General features: G+C 31.9%; 2 protein-coding genes across 3 annotated transcripts; one reads left to right on the top strand and one right to left on the bottom strand.

Moving 5' to 3' along the window:
• The first annotated feature begins 6,031 nt into the window (after positions 1 to 6,031).
• Positions 6,032 to 11,350, top strand: LOC100809641 (probable receptor-like protein kinase At1g49730). The gene is made up of 9 exons (XM_006574825.4): positions 6,032 to 6,414; positions 7,760 to 8,308; positions 8,809 to 9,102; positions 9,228 to 9,489; positions 9,568 to 9,620; positions 9,962 to 10,029; positions 10,154 to 10,243; positions 10,433 to 10,517; positions 10,654 to 11,350. Exons 1-9 carry the CDS (start codon positions 6,342 to 6,344, stop codon positions 11,196 to 11,198), a joined length of 2,019 nt encoding a protein of 672 aa, XP_006574888.1. The 5' UTR covers positions 6,032 to 6,341; the 3' UTR covers positions 11,199 to 11,350.
• Positions 11,351 to 12,081: 731 nt separating this feature from the next.
• LOC100818186 (uncharacterized) lies at positions 12,082 to 15,518 on the bottom strand. Of its 2 annotated transcripts, none has more exons than XM_003520009.5 (2): positions 15,161 to 15,518; positions 12,082 to 14,013 (listed from the first exon to the last, which is right to left on the bottom strand). In XM_003520009.5, exon 2 carries the CDS (start codon positions 13,986 to 13,988, stop codon positions 12,390 to 12,392), a length of 1,599 nt encoding a protein of 532 aa, XP_003520057.1. In that variant the 5' UTR covers positions 13,989 to 14,013; positions 15,161 to 15,518; the 3' UTR covers positions 12,082 to 12,389. The 2 variants fall into 2 exon arrangements, with proteins under 2 accessions (XP_003520057.1, XP_014621755.1); XM_014766269.3 differs by lacking the exon at positions 15,161 to 15,518 and adding an exon at positions 14,892 to 15,137.
• Between the last annotated feature and the right edge of the window lie 2,283 nt (positions 15,519 to 17,801).

Genomic DNA, 17,801 nt, shown 5'->3' with positions numbered 1-17,801 from the left:
TACAAAAAGAGACTTTGTATTAATTTGTGTTTCAAATTTGCCTTGCCTAACTTAGAACACATCCTCCCAAAAGGAAGATTTTATATATAGAACACCCGGATTCACAGAATGTAGAACTAGGTGGGCTGTTTTGACAAATAAATAGCAATCAGCAGTACAACTTTTTTTGTTTATGCTATGTAACATTTTTTTCTAATCTATGTAACTTTTATTTTCCGTCCTTAAAATAAAAAAATTAAACATCCAAAAAAGAATTATCCAATGACTTTAAAGATAAAAAATAAAGCAAACATATTTGATAGTATTTAAAATAAAACAAAAAAAATTCAAAGACAAAAATGAAAAAAAAACCTAAATTGTAAGAATAAAAAAAGTATTTAAACATTGTTTGATAACCCGAATTGGACAAATAGTTATAGTCGACAAAATAAAATAATTAGCAAAATGATAACTAACTTGTTTGGTTATAGAAAATGAAAATAAAATTGAATATACATGTGAATTTGGGTTTGCTTATAGTAACGGGGTTTATACATTTTTTAATATTAGCTGGGCCATTTTAGCTCATTGTAGTCTTTGGGTCTAGCGGGCTGATCTACTACTGGTCTATATTTTTTAAAAACTATTTTTATAATCATATCATATCAATAACAAAACAGTCAATATGTAATATAATATTTATATAAAATTATTATTTTCGTTTCATATTCTGTAATTATAATATTCCTACATTAAAAATTATTTATTAACATTTGATATTTAATTTATTTGTAACATAATGAAACTCATAAAAATATATATTAATTTTAAAGCCTTTTATGTTTTTTTAATATGTAAATTTAATCTAATATAAAATATACTGTCCAAATAAACAAGAATATAAATCATTATAAAAATAATTGAACCTCATAAAGGTCTGGTCATTGTGCATTAGGCTGCGTGGGCTTAATAGTTTTTCAAATTGAACTAAATTAAAGGAGTCCAGAAAAAGAAAAAAAAAAGTGAGCTAAACTAAATTAAAATTGAGTATCTATTTTTTTTCACATAACTTGAAATATTTGTCGGAAGTTATTAACCTTTCTAATTTGATCAAATTTAACGTCTTACAAATAAAAGTAGTTTTAAAAGAGTTCATACATATATAGTGTTTTTTTTTAAAACGGTCGTAATTATAGCATTTAGTTTTTAAGTGAAATCATGACATATTTTTACAAGTTTTAATTTTTTATTATGAAATTAATTATCAATGTAGGTTTTAGTCACACTTTAAATTTATCATTCCTTCTCAATAATAAATTTTGTAAGGATTAAATTTAGGATCTCCTCTACCAATTTGCTATGTGATTGCAATATCATTAATTGGGAGCTCACCTGATTGAATGATTATTTTTAGAGTAAATAGTCATTTTTCGTCTTTATTGAAAAATCTGTCTTCGAAAAATAAAAATTTAAATTTTAGTTCCCAAAAGTGAGAAAAGTGTGTGATAAATCTATCTATTTGTTAACTTTGGTCCGTTATCGTTAATGAAAGAGCCTGCGTGGTACATTTAAAAATGAATTTGTCAGCATTCTACACATTCAGATGAAAATTACTATTTATCCAAAATATAATTTAATTTTCATCTTCCTCTCTTTGTTTAATCATTACAAGAATAACACTACAATAAGCACTTAAAAAATAGGAAAATAAACATAAGTTAGAACATACATAATAATAAGCATAATATTGACTAATAAGCATAATTTGTTTATATTACTCTAAAATTTCTAATGTGACAATATATTTCCCCAAATATGAGACTCAAACAAAAATACATAATCATTAAGTTAATCTTTACAAAAAAAATGAGACACAACTCAATTTTGTCACTACCTAATATTGTCACAATAAAAATTTCAAAGCAACAGATAAATTATGCTTATCATTCAATATTATGCTTATTATTATGTTTGTTCTACGGTATGATTGCTTTCCTATTTTTTAAGTGTTTATTGTAATGTTTTACTTGCAACAATTATAAAAAGAGAAAAAAATGAAGATTAAATAATATTTTGAATAAATAGTTATTTTCGTCCATGAATGTGTAAAACGCTGACAAATTCGTTCTTGAATGTGTCATGTAGGCTCTTTCATTAATGATTACAGATGGAAGTTAACGGATGAATAAATTTGTTGCACTTTTTCACTTTTGGGAATTAAAATTTGAATTTTCATCATTTGATGATAAATTTGTCGACGTTCTACACATTCAAGAACAAAAATGACTATTTATCCTTATTTTTACAATTAAATTCTTAAATAAGTTTTTCAACTCCTCATTGGCATGAATATAGTTGTGAAATCCGATTCGGCCCCGACCGATCAACCGGGATCCGGTGGCCTAACCGAGCAGGTTCCACTATTGGATCAATCACATAATTGACCTGAGATGACCCGATCGGTTAGGTCACCAGATTCCGGTTGGACTGGTTTGACCTAATCGATTTTAAAAATAAAAAATGAAAAATGAATCACCTCTACAATGCCATTTTGATGTCTTTTTATTATCAATTGTTATTTTGGAGTATGGATGAACTTTTCTTACTCAAATAATGTTAATTATATACTTATATATAATTAATACATATATAATTTTAAATTTTTAATATATACCGGATTAAACATGGTCAATTAGTGACCCACTAATTAGAGTACTAACCCACTGATCCATTACCTCGACTTGGTCAATGACTAGATCGGGTTTCACAACTATGAACATGTATTTTAGTTTTTTCATTTTTTAAATATAAATTTCAAAATAATACATGTTGAGTAAAATCAAAATTGAATTTATTTTTATTTAATTTTAAAACACTTTTAATTCAATTATTAAAACTAAAAAAAATGATTTGTGTTGCATATTTCAAGACATAATTTCTCAATTGGAATTATTTAGCCAAAACAGATAAGGATAGCTGGCACACATATTGTTACTTATTATACAATATTTTTTTGATCCAATCTCGTTGGCCTTTTCTATCCCTAACCGCTAGATTTTGCACGTTAATCAACATTAACATTTCTTAATTGATACCTTTGTCGGGCTTACTCACTTTGCTCGGCTGAAGTTCGTTATTGGACAAATGAATAATGAAGTTCGTCCTTTCTTTATTTTTATCTTTAAAAATAAAGGACCTATACCAAAACAGATCTTCAACCTTTCATTTTATTTTATTTTTTTTATAAAAAAAAACAGATCTTCAAAAGATGCTCCCAATGGACTTCATAAAAATAAAAGGAAAACGGAATAGGAAATGACCAAGTACAATTTCCTTTCAATTCGACCCGTGCACAAGTTTTTTCTTTCTACAGTTACGGTTTTTTTTAAATATATATTTATTTATTTTCCTTCTAAACTACAAGTATCCTCTCCAGAAAAAGACAATCTCACTTAAATCAAATAAAAATACTATAAGAAAAAAGTATATAATGTAATAATGCATCACCGAAATAATTGATATATTTATTTTGTTAAGAATTATATGTAATCATACAAATCACCAAAGAGTATAAAAATATATTATATTAATGTGAAATGAACATAGGAATTTAACTTAATATGTTTTTTTTTCTTCTTAAATTGGGTCATTTTTATGGTCCCTTAAATTTAAAATTATTTTTTATCCATCAATTTAAATTATTTTTTTTAGTCTCATGAAGTAAAAAACCATCATAAATTATACATTTAAACTGCCCAAAATAGTCAAGAACTAAAAAGAACATTTTTTGAAATTGAAAAACTATAAAAAAAACCAAATTTAAATGTAGGAAATCAAAAAATAAAAATGATCCAAATTTGATGGAAAATACATATTTGAGTCTTTAATTTACAACTAGGACAAAGTTATAATTTTTTTAGACCACATATATTTTTCATCAGAAATAATCATATTTAAATTAGATATAATCATTATTGATATCAAAGTTTTTCCTTAAGTATCTAACCAACTACATGCATAAGTTATATTTTTTATTCTTCAATATTAATTGTCAATTTATTAATTTTTATTATTAAAAAATTTGAACCCACAATATCTTCTCACTCCTTTTTTCCCTTCACTACAAATTAAATCATTCTTATAACTCCTTTATTCCTCTAACACAAAGTTGTATATACCATTAACAGTTAATAAATAAAACAGAAAAATATGAATACCAATATTGTCACACTTGTGATGATTTCTTCTTCTTTTGTATGACTATTACATGAATATCTGAATGCAAAATAATTTGGACACGTTTGATAGACAAACCCGTGGGCAAAGAGAAACAAACATGCTCCAATGTAACAGTATGAATGGCATTCTAAGCCATAGTATACGGAATGCAACAACCACATCACATAATATAGGCACATGTATGATGTTGTATGTAGCAACACAGGTGTAATAGGGTCCTACGAAACACGGACACAAACACAGACACGTGGACATCCATAATATTTAAATTATAGAATATAGTATGAGTGTCGTATCAATGACACAGATGCATATCGAACATCAGACACGATAAGAAAATGGAGTGTCCGTGTTTCATAGATAGAGTCCCACGGAACCTCACATGCTGATGCAACTAAATCCATGACCTTGGAATTGGAGGCCCGTGTTATTTTGTCTTTCATCTAAAACAAATTTCAGTAACCACGTAAAGGATTAGGCTTTTTACATTCCATAAGAAAAGAATCTCAGTGTGTGCCGACGCTGGAGAGTGGAGTCACTCCAAACAAACGAGATAAGATACATTTTTATTATCCATAAGAATTCAAGAACGATATTAAATTTTTTACAATAAATTAAAAATTAGAATCAACTAATTAAATTAGACTTCTTTAATAATTTATTTTTTTAGCTTAAGGTTGATCTCTTCAATTATAAAAAAAAATTGATCTTGAAAGAGTTTTTATCAAATTGAATTGGATATTAATCAGTTTCTTTATTTTACTAATAATGCTAATTTTAGATGACATGATAATTTTTTTTTATCTAATAAAAGGACTAACTCAATCTAACAGAAATATTTTGTTTTCAATAGGTTTTCTCTTTTGAAAGGTAATTTTGTTTTTGACATCATAGTTACACACTAGATATGGATTTCTCTTTGGATAAGAAGAGTACCCTTGTCGCTCCATATTTTGGAACTGGGAAGTTCCCTCTGCACAATTTTATTTTTATTCCAAAAAAGAATACTCAACTTTGTTGATACTTAAAAAAAAAAACACTTTAAAGAGCTAAAGTAAATATTTTTAGATTTAAGAAACTAAACTACAATAAAAATGAGATGAGAAACAAAATATGTATTTTAGCCAAACAAATTTTATGTACCTAAAAAGATATTTGCAAATAATCAACACTTGTAACAAATTAATTAGCCATTATTAATTATTGAAGTACTAAAAGTGAAAATGGAGGTGTTTGATTGAAGCTTTAGCATTGACAAAAGAAGGCGGCGGCTAAACAAAGCTCCAATCGCATGCCCAAAATAGAAGTGCATTGCTAGTTGCACACAAAAATAATAAATAAATGAAAATAAAATAGTAGTAAATCAAATTTACCCTCATAAATGCAGCAGCACCATGATCGGAAGTGTCTGTCCTTCATAATTGTCTGAACTCGTTAGGACATAATCACAGTACCATTTTAACAATGGTAACGTTTTCAGGTATCAAGTTTATACAAAAAAATATATACATGATTTCGTACAAATCAAATTTGTTATTATTCAACAACTAGTTAATTTTTTTAATAATAGTTACCTTATATATATTCAACAACTAAGATTTTAATGTCAATTTAAAAATTCATATTTTACTAGTGTGATTTGAATTTTGGTGCATAGTATTTGTCATTAGGCATTAGCTTCGAGGTCTGAACAGCTATCACATGAACATTTTTTGAGAGTGGCATGGCATGGAATGACAAAAATGAAATGGGAGCCTCTGGTGTACTGTGGAATCAGAAACAAAATAAAAGGTGTACCCCACGAAAGCATCAATTAAAATTGTTGTTCTTCCTCTTCAGTGCGCATTTATTCAGAGCCAAACAAACAAAAGTACAAAAAACCCTCTCACTCTCACTCATTCACACACACAAACAAACCCGCTTTCTCTCTCTTTCTCTCTCACACACACACCGGTCTTTCTCAAAAGTCTAATAAAACCTATTGTAGCAGCAAGAAGCTGTGAAATGGTGTTCCCAAAATGGGGTGGTTAACACTTAAGACACATAAAAATGAACACACTCTTGTTGTACCTTGAAGCCTTTAAATAAAATTTTCATCTTTCTTCTCTTCCAACTCCTCCACCATGCTCTGCTGGCTTGAATCTTTGGTGGGATTGTTGGCTTTTCTTGGAATACAGCTTCCTGTCATAATGGCTGGTTAGTTCATTCTTAAAGTTCTTTTCTTTCGTAGCTTTGCTTCAATATGTTTCACCCTTTCGCCTTGTTATGATGCTGGTGCATTGATTTGTGGAATCTCTTTTACCCATCTTGGGGGTAAGGAATGGTGTCAACTGTCAAGTTAGGAATGAATGAGAATGGGTGTATGTGTATATATTAATGTGAATGTGAAAAAAATTGGAACTTGTGTTTGATATTCTTGCAGCATTTACTCATTGGTCGTAGTAGTTATGATTGATTTTCCCCGTTGCATTGCATTCTTGACCTATTGGGAAACTAAAATAAAAGGGATGAGAAAAAGGATTGACAGGTGTTAATGAATCTGGACATTTATGCACTTTGTCAATGTGTTAATAACTTTTCTCTCACCTTGTTTTCCCAAAATTAATATTGCTTGAACACAAGAACAAGTATCTTGATGGAGTTGTGGTCATAACAAATGCTTTTACCACCAGAATGGTTGCAGAAATTAGTATTGAGAATTTTCAATCCACTGCTCTTACAAAATCACAATTACTCTAGGTTTGCTCATAGAGGACACGGAGTTATAGTACCTTCTAAAGAGCAGAAAGTAGAAACATTTGACCACATTTAATCTATAGATTAGAAATTAGATAAGGCTATCATTGCACACCTGGCATCCTCTGTGGTACTTTTAAATGGTTATAAACTATCTAAAATGGAAGTGTTCAGAATTGTGGTGAAAGTGAAGGTATTTATTGGTGATACAAAACAGTTACCAGTATCCATTTCAGATAGATGCTCTTCCACATTATTTTTCCATATTCAAGATTTATACATGGGGAATTATGACTTGGGCAGGGAGCCAAAAAATTTCATGGTGCACATATTGTGAACGTAAACACAAAACAATAATAATCAAAGAACTATGCATTCAAAACAAATACCGCAAGAATGCAATGAAATGAAACTAAGATTGAACTTATTTCAGGGTACAGTTTTATGTCCTGCGTTCTGAATACTGTCACAGAAACAGGATATGGCTGTACTCTTTACAGTTTCTCTAACCATTACCATGAGGGAAATGGCTAAGGAATTGACAAATAGAAAAAAAAATTATTAGTGAATATTTGGAAGTTACATTTTTTAATAAAATTTTCACTATGCATTCAAAACAAATACCGCAAGAATGCAATGAAATGAAACCTGATATCTTTGTATCTTTAGAATTGTGCATGTTAACTTTATGGGAGTTAACATGACTGGTCAATCTTTTTAAATGTACTAGTAGCAAACTGTTGGCAGTACAGGTGAAGGATTATAAATGTGATTTAGTGGTCTAATATCACTGCTCCTTTTGCAGATTGCCCTTTGAATTTTACTGGTTCAAACTTCACACTGGCTTCCTCCCTATGCTCTAACCATGGTGACAGGGGAAAATGTTGTCGCTACATTAACACTAACGTTGCAATTTCTGTTGCTCGTTTTGCTAATGCAACAGGCAACCTAGGGGTCCCTCAAAATGCATCTGACATCTGCCTCCAAACCATATTTCAAACCTTGGAACTTAATGGAGTTGCACAAAATGCAACAGCTTTTTGTGGTTTTGGGACAAAAATTCCCGTTAATTATGAATGCAAGGGGAGAACTAGTGTTGTCCAAATGCTGCAATCCCCCAGATTTACGGAGGTCACAAAAAATTGCAAAGCGCCACTAGGAGAGGAAAGTAAATGTAAGAAGTGCTTAAATGCCGGCTTTGGTTATCTGCATCATATCGGAATTGAAGATAATATAACACTAAGTACATGTCGTGATGCCACTTTTGCTGCACTAGCAAGCCAAGTTGATGAGACATCTATTATTGACATTGCAATTTGCTTCTTCGGGGTTCAAGGACTTCTCATACCTCCTGGTACAGTTTTAAATTAATTTTATTAACAGGAATCAGTCTGATGCTGTCCCTCTTCAGCTTTCTTTTTTTTTTTGTGATGGTTTTTGTTACCTCTTCAGGTCTCTCTGTGTGCATGAGTTCCTCCATGTGTTAATGCTACTACATACATTATATAATTATGTCTGAGACTTATTATGATGTGAAGCTGATAAAATAGATGAGATCTTTACTTTAGAATGCTATAGATCCTCTTCATAATCATTTCTTACTAAATAAACAGTCGTTGGACAAATCCCTTTCCATTGGTACGACAGTAAAAGAATAGAAAACAGTATTAACTAAACTATGCTTGAACAAACTGTATAAAGTCTAGTTATAATAATTAATGTGTGCCAAATGACTTCTCTTTTTGTTTTCTTTTTACCCTATTAAATATACATTCTACAGATACAATGAAGTCTGTGTATTGTTACCAATAAAGTAAAATTTAGCTGATAATGCTTTTACATTTGTGATGCCAGTTTCAGAGTCATCCCCACCCTTGCCTGCTCCTAAGGCTTCTCCAAGCCCCCCACGGGTTGCTGATGGTCCAAGTCATCCATTGTTAAGTGCGCCTTTAAAGGGAAACCACCATTCATATCATTTGACATTAGTTCCAGGTATTGCTATTGCAGTTACAGCTGTTGCTGTTATCACACTCATAGTCTTGATAGTTCTAATTCGCCAGAAAAGCAGAGAGCTAGACGAGCCTGATAATTTTGGTAAATCCTGTTCGAAAACCTTACCTCCTTGTGCAACATGGAAATTTCAGGAAGGTAAGGTTCTGGTTGATCACACTTGTTCTGTTTATTTCTTCTTAGAAGTGATATATTGAAACCAGCACTTTATTTTTTCTTACTATGCTTCCTGTTTGGGGTGCGGGTGTGGGGGTGGTATACAGGTTCTTCGTCTATGTTTCGAAAATTCAGCTACAGGGAGATAAAAAAGGCAACAAACGATTTTAGCACTGTCATTGGCCAAGGGGGATTTGGAACTGTGTATAAAGCTCAATTTTCTGATGGACTGATCGTAGCAGTAAAAAGGATGAACAGAATATCTGAGCAGGGGGAGGATGAGTTCTGCAGAGAAATTGAACTTCTTGCTCGGCTGCACCATCGGCATCTTGTTGCTTTAAGAGGCTTTTGCATTAAAAAATGTGAGAGGTATCTGTTTCTGTGTGCTTATTGTCTTCTTTGACATCATTTACCAATGAATCAAACCATTCTGCATCTTTATGGCAGGTTTCTGATGTATGAATACATGGGAAATGGAAGCTTGAAAGATCATCTTCATTGTATGCCTCTCAATATCTATACATCGTTCTACCTTAAAAACATAACACACGCACACGCATACACTCACATATTGTTTTGAATAGCATATTTACGATAATATTTGGTTCGATTACAAATGGAACATCCAGCTTCCCCCCTTGTGCTTGTATTCATTTTCACGTGGATCTTATGTATGCGCTTTTCTGCATCTTTTTTTAACTCGGCACTTTCAGCCAGACTGAACATGACAATAAAACATGTTATGCACCAAATTAATTGCATTAAAGTAGTGAGGAAACAGATCAATATCTTAGCTTGTTTTCCCTATTAACCCCTTAATATATTTTGTTGATTTGTTCAGCCCCTGGTAAAACACCTTTAAGTTGGCGAACTAGAATCCAAATTGCCATTGATGTCGCCAATGCACTGGTAATATCTCTTATTGGTTTAATTTCGAGATTTAGTTCAATTGACTGGATGATTGCTTTTAATCCTCTCTTTTCTTTATTCTTTTATTTTATGGATTTTAATTTTCAATCTCATTCTCGGGCAGGAGTACCTCCATTTCTATTGCGATCCTCCTCTGTGTCACAGAGATATTAAATCCAGCAACACTTTACTGGATGAGAACTTCGTTGCTAAGGTTGGATGACCCTCATACTGCATGCCACCATTTCTACTGTTAATATTCATTGTCTTTTTGTAGTCCAAGAGTTCAAAATAATGCAAAATTTATATGATGTTATAGATGGATAGTGCAAATCTACACTCTCCCATCAGATGCCGTAAGTATTAACTAACTCCTTTATTCCTGTATTACGTCATTTCACAGATAGCTGATTTTGGCCTTGCACAAGCTTCAAAAGATGGCTCAGTATGCTTTGAACCTGTAAACACCGAAATCCGGGGAACTCCAGGTATAAAATTCTTTTCTTCATTATATTTATCTTAACTGATTTTGGCTTTGTACACAATTCAGAGGATAGTTCTATATCCAGGGAACTACAGCCATCATTGACAATACTTAATTTTGGATGTTAAATTCAATTCCAGGTTATATGGATCCTGAATATATTGTTACTCAAGAGCTCACGGAGAAAAGCGATATATACAGTTTTGGGGTGTTACTACTTGAAATTGTGACAGGAAGACGAGCCATTCAAGATAATAAGAATTTGGTAGAATGGGCTCAACCATACATGGAATCAGACACAAGATTATTGGAGCTAGTAGATCCCAATGTGAGGGAGTCTTTTGACTTGGATCAGCTCCAAACAGTAATCTCTATAGTAGTATGGTGCACACAGAGAGAAGGAAGGGCAAGGCCTTCGATAAAACAGGTACTTAGGCTTCTGTATGAGACATCAGAACCAATGCACAGTGAGTTTCTACAAGCAGTTGAAGATGAAGAAGGTCAGGGAAGTCAGCATAGAGGCAGAAGAAGCAAGGGGAAAATGCTCAGAAATGAGGCATTGTTTCACAGCGGAGATGGAAGATATCTTGCTTCATCTTCAAGTACGTCTCGGTCGTATTGCAGTAGAACCTTTTTACTTGAGAGTGGCTCTCCACAGTCTCCGCCAAATATGTTCTCTCTCTGAAACAATCTTTAGGTTCTTCAAGTTGGCTTCAATTTTGCATTTCTCATTTACTCACTGACTTGTGGATTTGTTAGAAGTAGGAGAAACTCTTTTAAGGTGTCCATATATTAAAATCTTGGGAGAAATGAGAAATATAGTGTTTTCTTTGCTTTTATTATCCCCATTGGCTTGCCGTTGCACACAGTTTAAGTTAAGAAACACGAGCAATGTTGATGATTATATTATACTATACTTTTAAGAAATTGTTTTAAGGGAACCTTTCACACCTACACACAGTGCCTGGAATTGGGTTTTTTTGAGGACAGATTTCAATTTCATAGTCATGCATGAAAATTTCCTCTTTGCAAGGCATGGTTCCAAAGGAGAAGCTTCAGGTCATGGTATAACACTGTTTGAGAAGTTATAAACTTGGAATGCACAAGTCAATAAGCCGTTCTATCTTTCTTGACTAAGATACGCGGTAGAGGGGCCATAATTGTGGGAAAAACGTGAAAAAATGAAAGTCGTAAAGAGTTGCTTCACTTTGAACCTGAAAACATAATTGATTTGCTGCCACCACACTCTGCCGCCTGGCTGGTCAGCCACCATATTTGCAGTGGCAACCTTTTATGACATTAGTAAAAACTGTAAAAGCATTGGTAGACATTGATATTTAAACTTTAAAAAAGTACTATTACACAAGTTTTATTCCGTATAATTTTTTTTCTCCTTACTAGCTGTAGGTGTTGATCCTTATTTTCATAAAGGATAATCCCTTTAGTTTCTTTTTATTAAGATATTCAGTAACGACCATAGTCAATCAACTCCTACTGAAACTTCTTGGGACAGAACCATAAATGGAATGATGTTCAACTAGTAATCAGTATCACGAAAAGTCAACATGTATGAAAAAAGTGTACATTGAGATAGAATACAAGATAGAAGTACAAAAGCCACTACTCGTACATGTCTCTCCTATAAGTAGCTAATCGGCTGCAGAGACTGGAAGAAAACACAAACTTTAGAAAAGATAAAAATACATGCAGGACAGTGACTAAAAAAAACACATACGCCCAGCATATCATTTTTACTAAACATCTAAGGAGTAAAAACACAGAAAAGGATGAGGTTGCTAGAGAGAACAAGTAATTCCTAAGCATAAGTTTAAAACATCAGAATGGTTAAAGTAGATGCAGTCCGTTGCTGAGTTTTCTAACCACCTACAGCAGCCAGGAACTTCTTCTTGCTTACTGGTTCCTCATGCAGTACCACCACATCACTCACTTTCTCAAACAAATCTTCCAACTTGTCCACACCAAATCTCTGATATTCCAGTTGTTTCTTGTAACGCTGCTGGTATATAGCCTCAAAACAACCTAGGAATATGCGACAAGAATAGCTTACCAGAATCTCTTGCAGCTCATACTTAAATTGCTCAATAAAACGGTCATCAATTTCACATTTGGCAGCTCTACCCTGATTCCCCTTCCCTATGCAACTTCTTTCATCATGCTCTTCGATGACTACTCTTTCTTCATCTGAGAACTCATCTGAAGAGCATCCACCAGTGACAATATTCACATTCTCTTCCTGGGCTTCCTTTCCTTTCTTGTCTTTCTTTGCCAGAGAGAGAGGAGGAGCACTTGGGCCTGCCTTCCAGTTTCTGAGATACACAAATTTCCGATTCCCTTTCCCTTCCACAGCCAGGGCATCGCCCATCTTCTTGAAAAGATTGACCAACTTTATTGCTCCATATTCAGATACATAAAGAGGTCTCCCATAAAGTTTCTGGTACTCTGCTGGAACTCGGGCCAGAGGTAGGCATCCTCCAAAAAGTTCGAGCAACCTTACCAGCTGCCCCTTGAGACCATTTAAATCCCCAGGCTGTACCCATAACTGACATTCATTAAGGTCACTCGAAGGCATCATAGACCCTCCTGGAACATCATTCAATACAGATGGAAGGCTATGTGTTCTCATAGTTGTAGGCAAGCAAGTCGTGTTCAATGTGCCATTGTTGTATTCAGACAGAGATTGTGACACCATTGAGAATTCCCTTGAGTTATAATAGCTCTGTGACATACCTCTATAAACTATTGCTTCTTCTTCATTTTGTCCATCAGAGTTGTCATTGATATGGCATCCCATAAAGTGTCCAGCAAGTTCAACTGGACCTCCACGTGGTGGCACTAAAGCCTTCGAAGGGGGCACAAAGCCTTCTCCACGAACCACACTAGGCCAGTCCCAAACAAATTTACCAGCATTGCATAGGGCAGAAGAAACACCCACGTTAGCAGGGATGACAAGAATTACAGTATATCCCCGCTGACCAAGAATGTGAAGTGCTGGTGCAAAATCAACATCCCCAGATATAAGCATGATAGAGGATGGTGGAGGGTTGTCAAGAGCAAATAAGAACATGTCGACCAAGATAGCTTTATCAGCAGCATCTTTTCTCCCATTGGGAACATCAATAAGTTTAACGCCAGTTCTCTGACAGCCCTCTCTAAGTCGCCTAGGGAAAGCATTGAAATCCCCATAAGCAGAAAACATCATAACAGCTCCTTTAATTACTGGGTGCACCCGTAAAGCCATTCTTATATTACCTGCTACATCCTCAGGGCGCACATCACATGGAACTGGACAATTTTCAATATCCCAAAGGATTGCTACTGGGCCATCTAAGGAGCTATAGAGTTGCTGGTTTAAAGGACATTGAAGAATGTTTGCGTTTGATTCAGTCATAGTCTTCCCTTTTTGTTCCAAAGTGTCTGACGCTATTATTGGTGTTGATTTACTTGGGGTAGCCATCAATGCACTAGAAAATCAGATGTTCCTGCACATAATGGAGTGAAGACATCATTAAACAAACAAATCCCCAAAAACATCTTATTGCAACATAGTGAGAAGGTAAGACTATAGGCATGAATACTCTAACCATAAAACACAAAATAGACACACTTGATGCACCATAAAAGAGAAACAAGACCTACAGAACTAGAATAAAAACAGATTTTTTCCCTTCAATCAGAAGCCGGTTAAGACTTACAGAGTATCTATTCTAGGAACTATCCTGTGTCAACACAGGCTACCAAACAGTAATTAAAATTTAAAACCACTAGAGCAAGAAGCAGAACTGCCTCATTGCCAAAGAAAGCACAAGGTAATATATCTACTAAACAGATTCCACAGTGGAAATCAATGGTAAGGATATCAAACTAAGGACTAACAAGATTATTGAACCCACCTACCCCCCAAAATAAAGATTCTGAAATATATTCAAAAGTCAAAACATAAAATGATTTCATCAGATAATATGATTTGCATCCATCACTCACTTTATATGCATCAGTTCAATCCATGTATTTAACATAAATTAGAGGACAATTAGGGAATCCCAATCATAAGACAATAACGTCAAGCCAAGTTCACTGTCCCAGTATCACAAGGGTCTATAATCACTTAATGATGTCCTCCAGTGATTGAAAACGACATCAACAAAACACCACAATTCACAAGCCCCAACTCTTACCCCCGCACCACTGCATATACTGAACGAAGAGCCAAGACCCCATTCCAATTTCATTGAGATCAACACTAACAACTAAACAACCCAAATCAAAAGAAACACACTTTATGCAATTTCTACCACTTATCCCTACAACAAAGCACTCAAAAACACACAACCAGCAAAAAAAATGAAGTTCCACAAACCTAGGTCCGGCAAAGCAAGATTCAGAGCAAAGAAATTCCATCAGAAAAAAAAGCACATATTTGAACAGAAAGCAGCAATATTTATTCCAAATTGCCCATCCATACAAGTCAGAGAGCAAAATTGTTCTAATCAGAACCAAATCGGAGCAAAAGTGTTGGAAAAAGCAGGGAACTCAAAACCCAAAATCCCACAGCACGCGTTATCTAAATCTATAATATAAACATCTTTCACTGCAACCGAAAATGAAGAAAATAAATAAGAGAGATACCAAATATTTAGTGGCAGTAATTGGAGAATAATTGGGGTTGTAATCAAATTGGATGCTGCAGAAACATGAATCCGCGTGCTGATTAAGGAAGCAAAAGAATGATGAATAGAATCCCGAAGATGGATACCGTACAAGAAACGCGTGATATTATTGAAGAATCGGATAGAGAGAGTTGAGGAAGTAATTTAAGGAACAAGGATACGGCTAGGTGTGGTGTTGTGTTGTGTTGGGTGGGTGCGTTTTTTATTGAGATTTTTCACTTTAGTACTAGCGGAAGGAAAGAGTGAAAGTGAAGAAGGATTAATTGGGACATTAGGACTTAAGGATTAATCGAGATTTGAATATTTTACTTTAGTTTCTTATGGCATTATTATTATTATTATTTTTATAAAAGTTTCTTGTGGCATTATGATGTTTACATTGGAACCACTATGGTGGGTCCAATAATAATGGGAAATTTGAGATAATATACAAAATATTTTATGTTCAAACTTCACTACAATTATTATAAAAAAAAATTCTTATATTCCTATATTCTTATATAAAAGCAAAATATAGCAAATATGTTTATCCTTGGTATCCTAAAAACTAATGAAAAAATATGTATAAGGAAGAATGTGTTAGCATTCTATTTAAATAATAAAACAATCACGAGCTTCTTTTTTTCCTTTTTATGAAAAAAAGTTGTGTGTAATTGGCATAGCTACAAAAATTAAATAATATATTCATATATTGTCTGTTGCTAATGCACCTTAAACAGAAAAAAATGATAATATGTATATATGTAAGAGATTATTTGGTATGGATTCAACATTAGATAGTATAAATGGTTACATCCTCTTATTTTATTCTACTTTTATTTAATTTTTATATGATTTTTTATCTTATTTTATTATGTCCACCAAACACACCTTAATTGTTATTGTTTACCGTATATAGTAAGATAAAGCAAAATTATGATATTGGTTTCTTTTTATTCATTATCTCAAATGTCTTTATCAAATTGATAATATTAATTTATCATTTATTAATTTTATCAGCATACTAATTACTTTTGAAATAGCATAAAAAAATTAATCACTTTTGAAATAATGAATTGAAATACCCTTTTTATCCCTCTAATTTAACATTTTTTTTCATTTTTATCCTTGAAAAAAATCATTTTACTTCTTGCAAAAAATGTGTTTTGTTTTTTGTCCTTAAAGTGTTTTAGATAACACTTTAAATAGTAAAAAAGTGTTTTGAAGAGTAAAAAACACCTTCTAAAGTATTTTAAGAACGAAAAACAAAATAAATGCATTTTACAAAAATTAAAACAAAAAAAGAATTAAATTGTAATTTTGGTCTTTCTACTTTTTTAAATCCATGATTTTGGTCCTCTGGATTTTTAATTGTAATATTTAATCCTCCTAATTTTATAAATTTGTAATTTTAATCTTCTTATAGATTATTAACTAATAATTGTAATTACTATAGATATTAAATTAATTATAAATTAAATAAAATTATTAATCATTAAAAACTTTAATAAAAGACTATTAATCCTAATGTGATGTGACTCCTAGTGGGTATGTTTGGAAAATTAGAATTAAACAATTTTTATTCAATTTTTAAATAATTGATGGTTTTGATTAATTTAAAATTAATTTAATATCTCAATTAATTATAATTATTTGTCAATAATCTATCAGGAGGATCAAAATCATCAATTTATAAGACTAGGGGATCAAATGTTACAATTCAAATTCAGGAGGATTAAAATCATGAATTTGAAAAATTAGAGGGATCAAAATTACAATTTAGCTAAAAAAAATTGAAGGAATGAAAATGAAAAAAAAAAACACTAAATTGCAAGAAGAAAAAATGTATTTAATAAACACTAGTCTTTTAGCCATGGTAATGCACATGATAAATACTTAATTTTTGTATAACTAAAATTTATAATAAATAATTATTTTTAGTATATAAATCATATTATAATTAAAATTTGTAATAATTAACTATTTTAAACATATAAATTATATTTTAAATTTACAATAAAAAATTTATATTGTGATATAATATTATTTTTAACTATTGATATTTTCTTTAAAAAAAATTAGTAGTTGTTTGATATACAATTTTTTTTAGTTACTTGTAGCAGTTTTTGAAACCTTAATTTACTTAGTCATCTTAAAAGGTTAGTTTATAACTTTAAGAATAGTTAAAAATGTGTATTCTATTTTTTGGATATTTTTATATTATACTGTTTATCTTAACTATTATACTATTTACAATATTTATTTTATTATTTTAACATTATAGTTAAGATATTGATAGATGATAGATGTTCATTTTATTTTACTTTTTCATTTTTTTCTTTTATTTTTAACATTATATTTTAAGATATTTTACTCATTACACTAATTAAGATAATGTTATTATGATGTCTACTTAAAAGTATGTGATTTCTACTTTTTCTAAATATTTGGTTGCAATTTCATTTTATAAGATCAGTAATAAAATATTTAATATGACATGGAAAACTCGCATGACAACGAGGAAGATGAAGAGGAGCAGCAGGAAGGTTTGATGATTCGGGAGAAAAACTTGGAGAGTATGATTGCCCGACTTTGATACTCTCTGAAAATGAAGAACACGG

Source organism: Glycine max, chromosome 2, assembly GCF_000004515.6.
Source record: "Glycine max cultivar Williams 82 chromosome 2, Glycine_max_v4.0, whole genome shotgun sequence".
Lineage (NCBI taxonomy): Eukaryota > Viridiplantae > Streptophyta > Magnoliopsida > Fabales > Fabaceae > Glycine > Glycine max.
The sequence above is the reverse complement of the archived record's forward strand: the minus strand, read 5'-3'. Positions and strand labels throughout refer to the sequence as shown.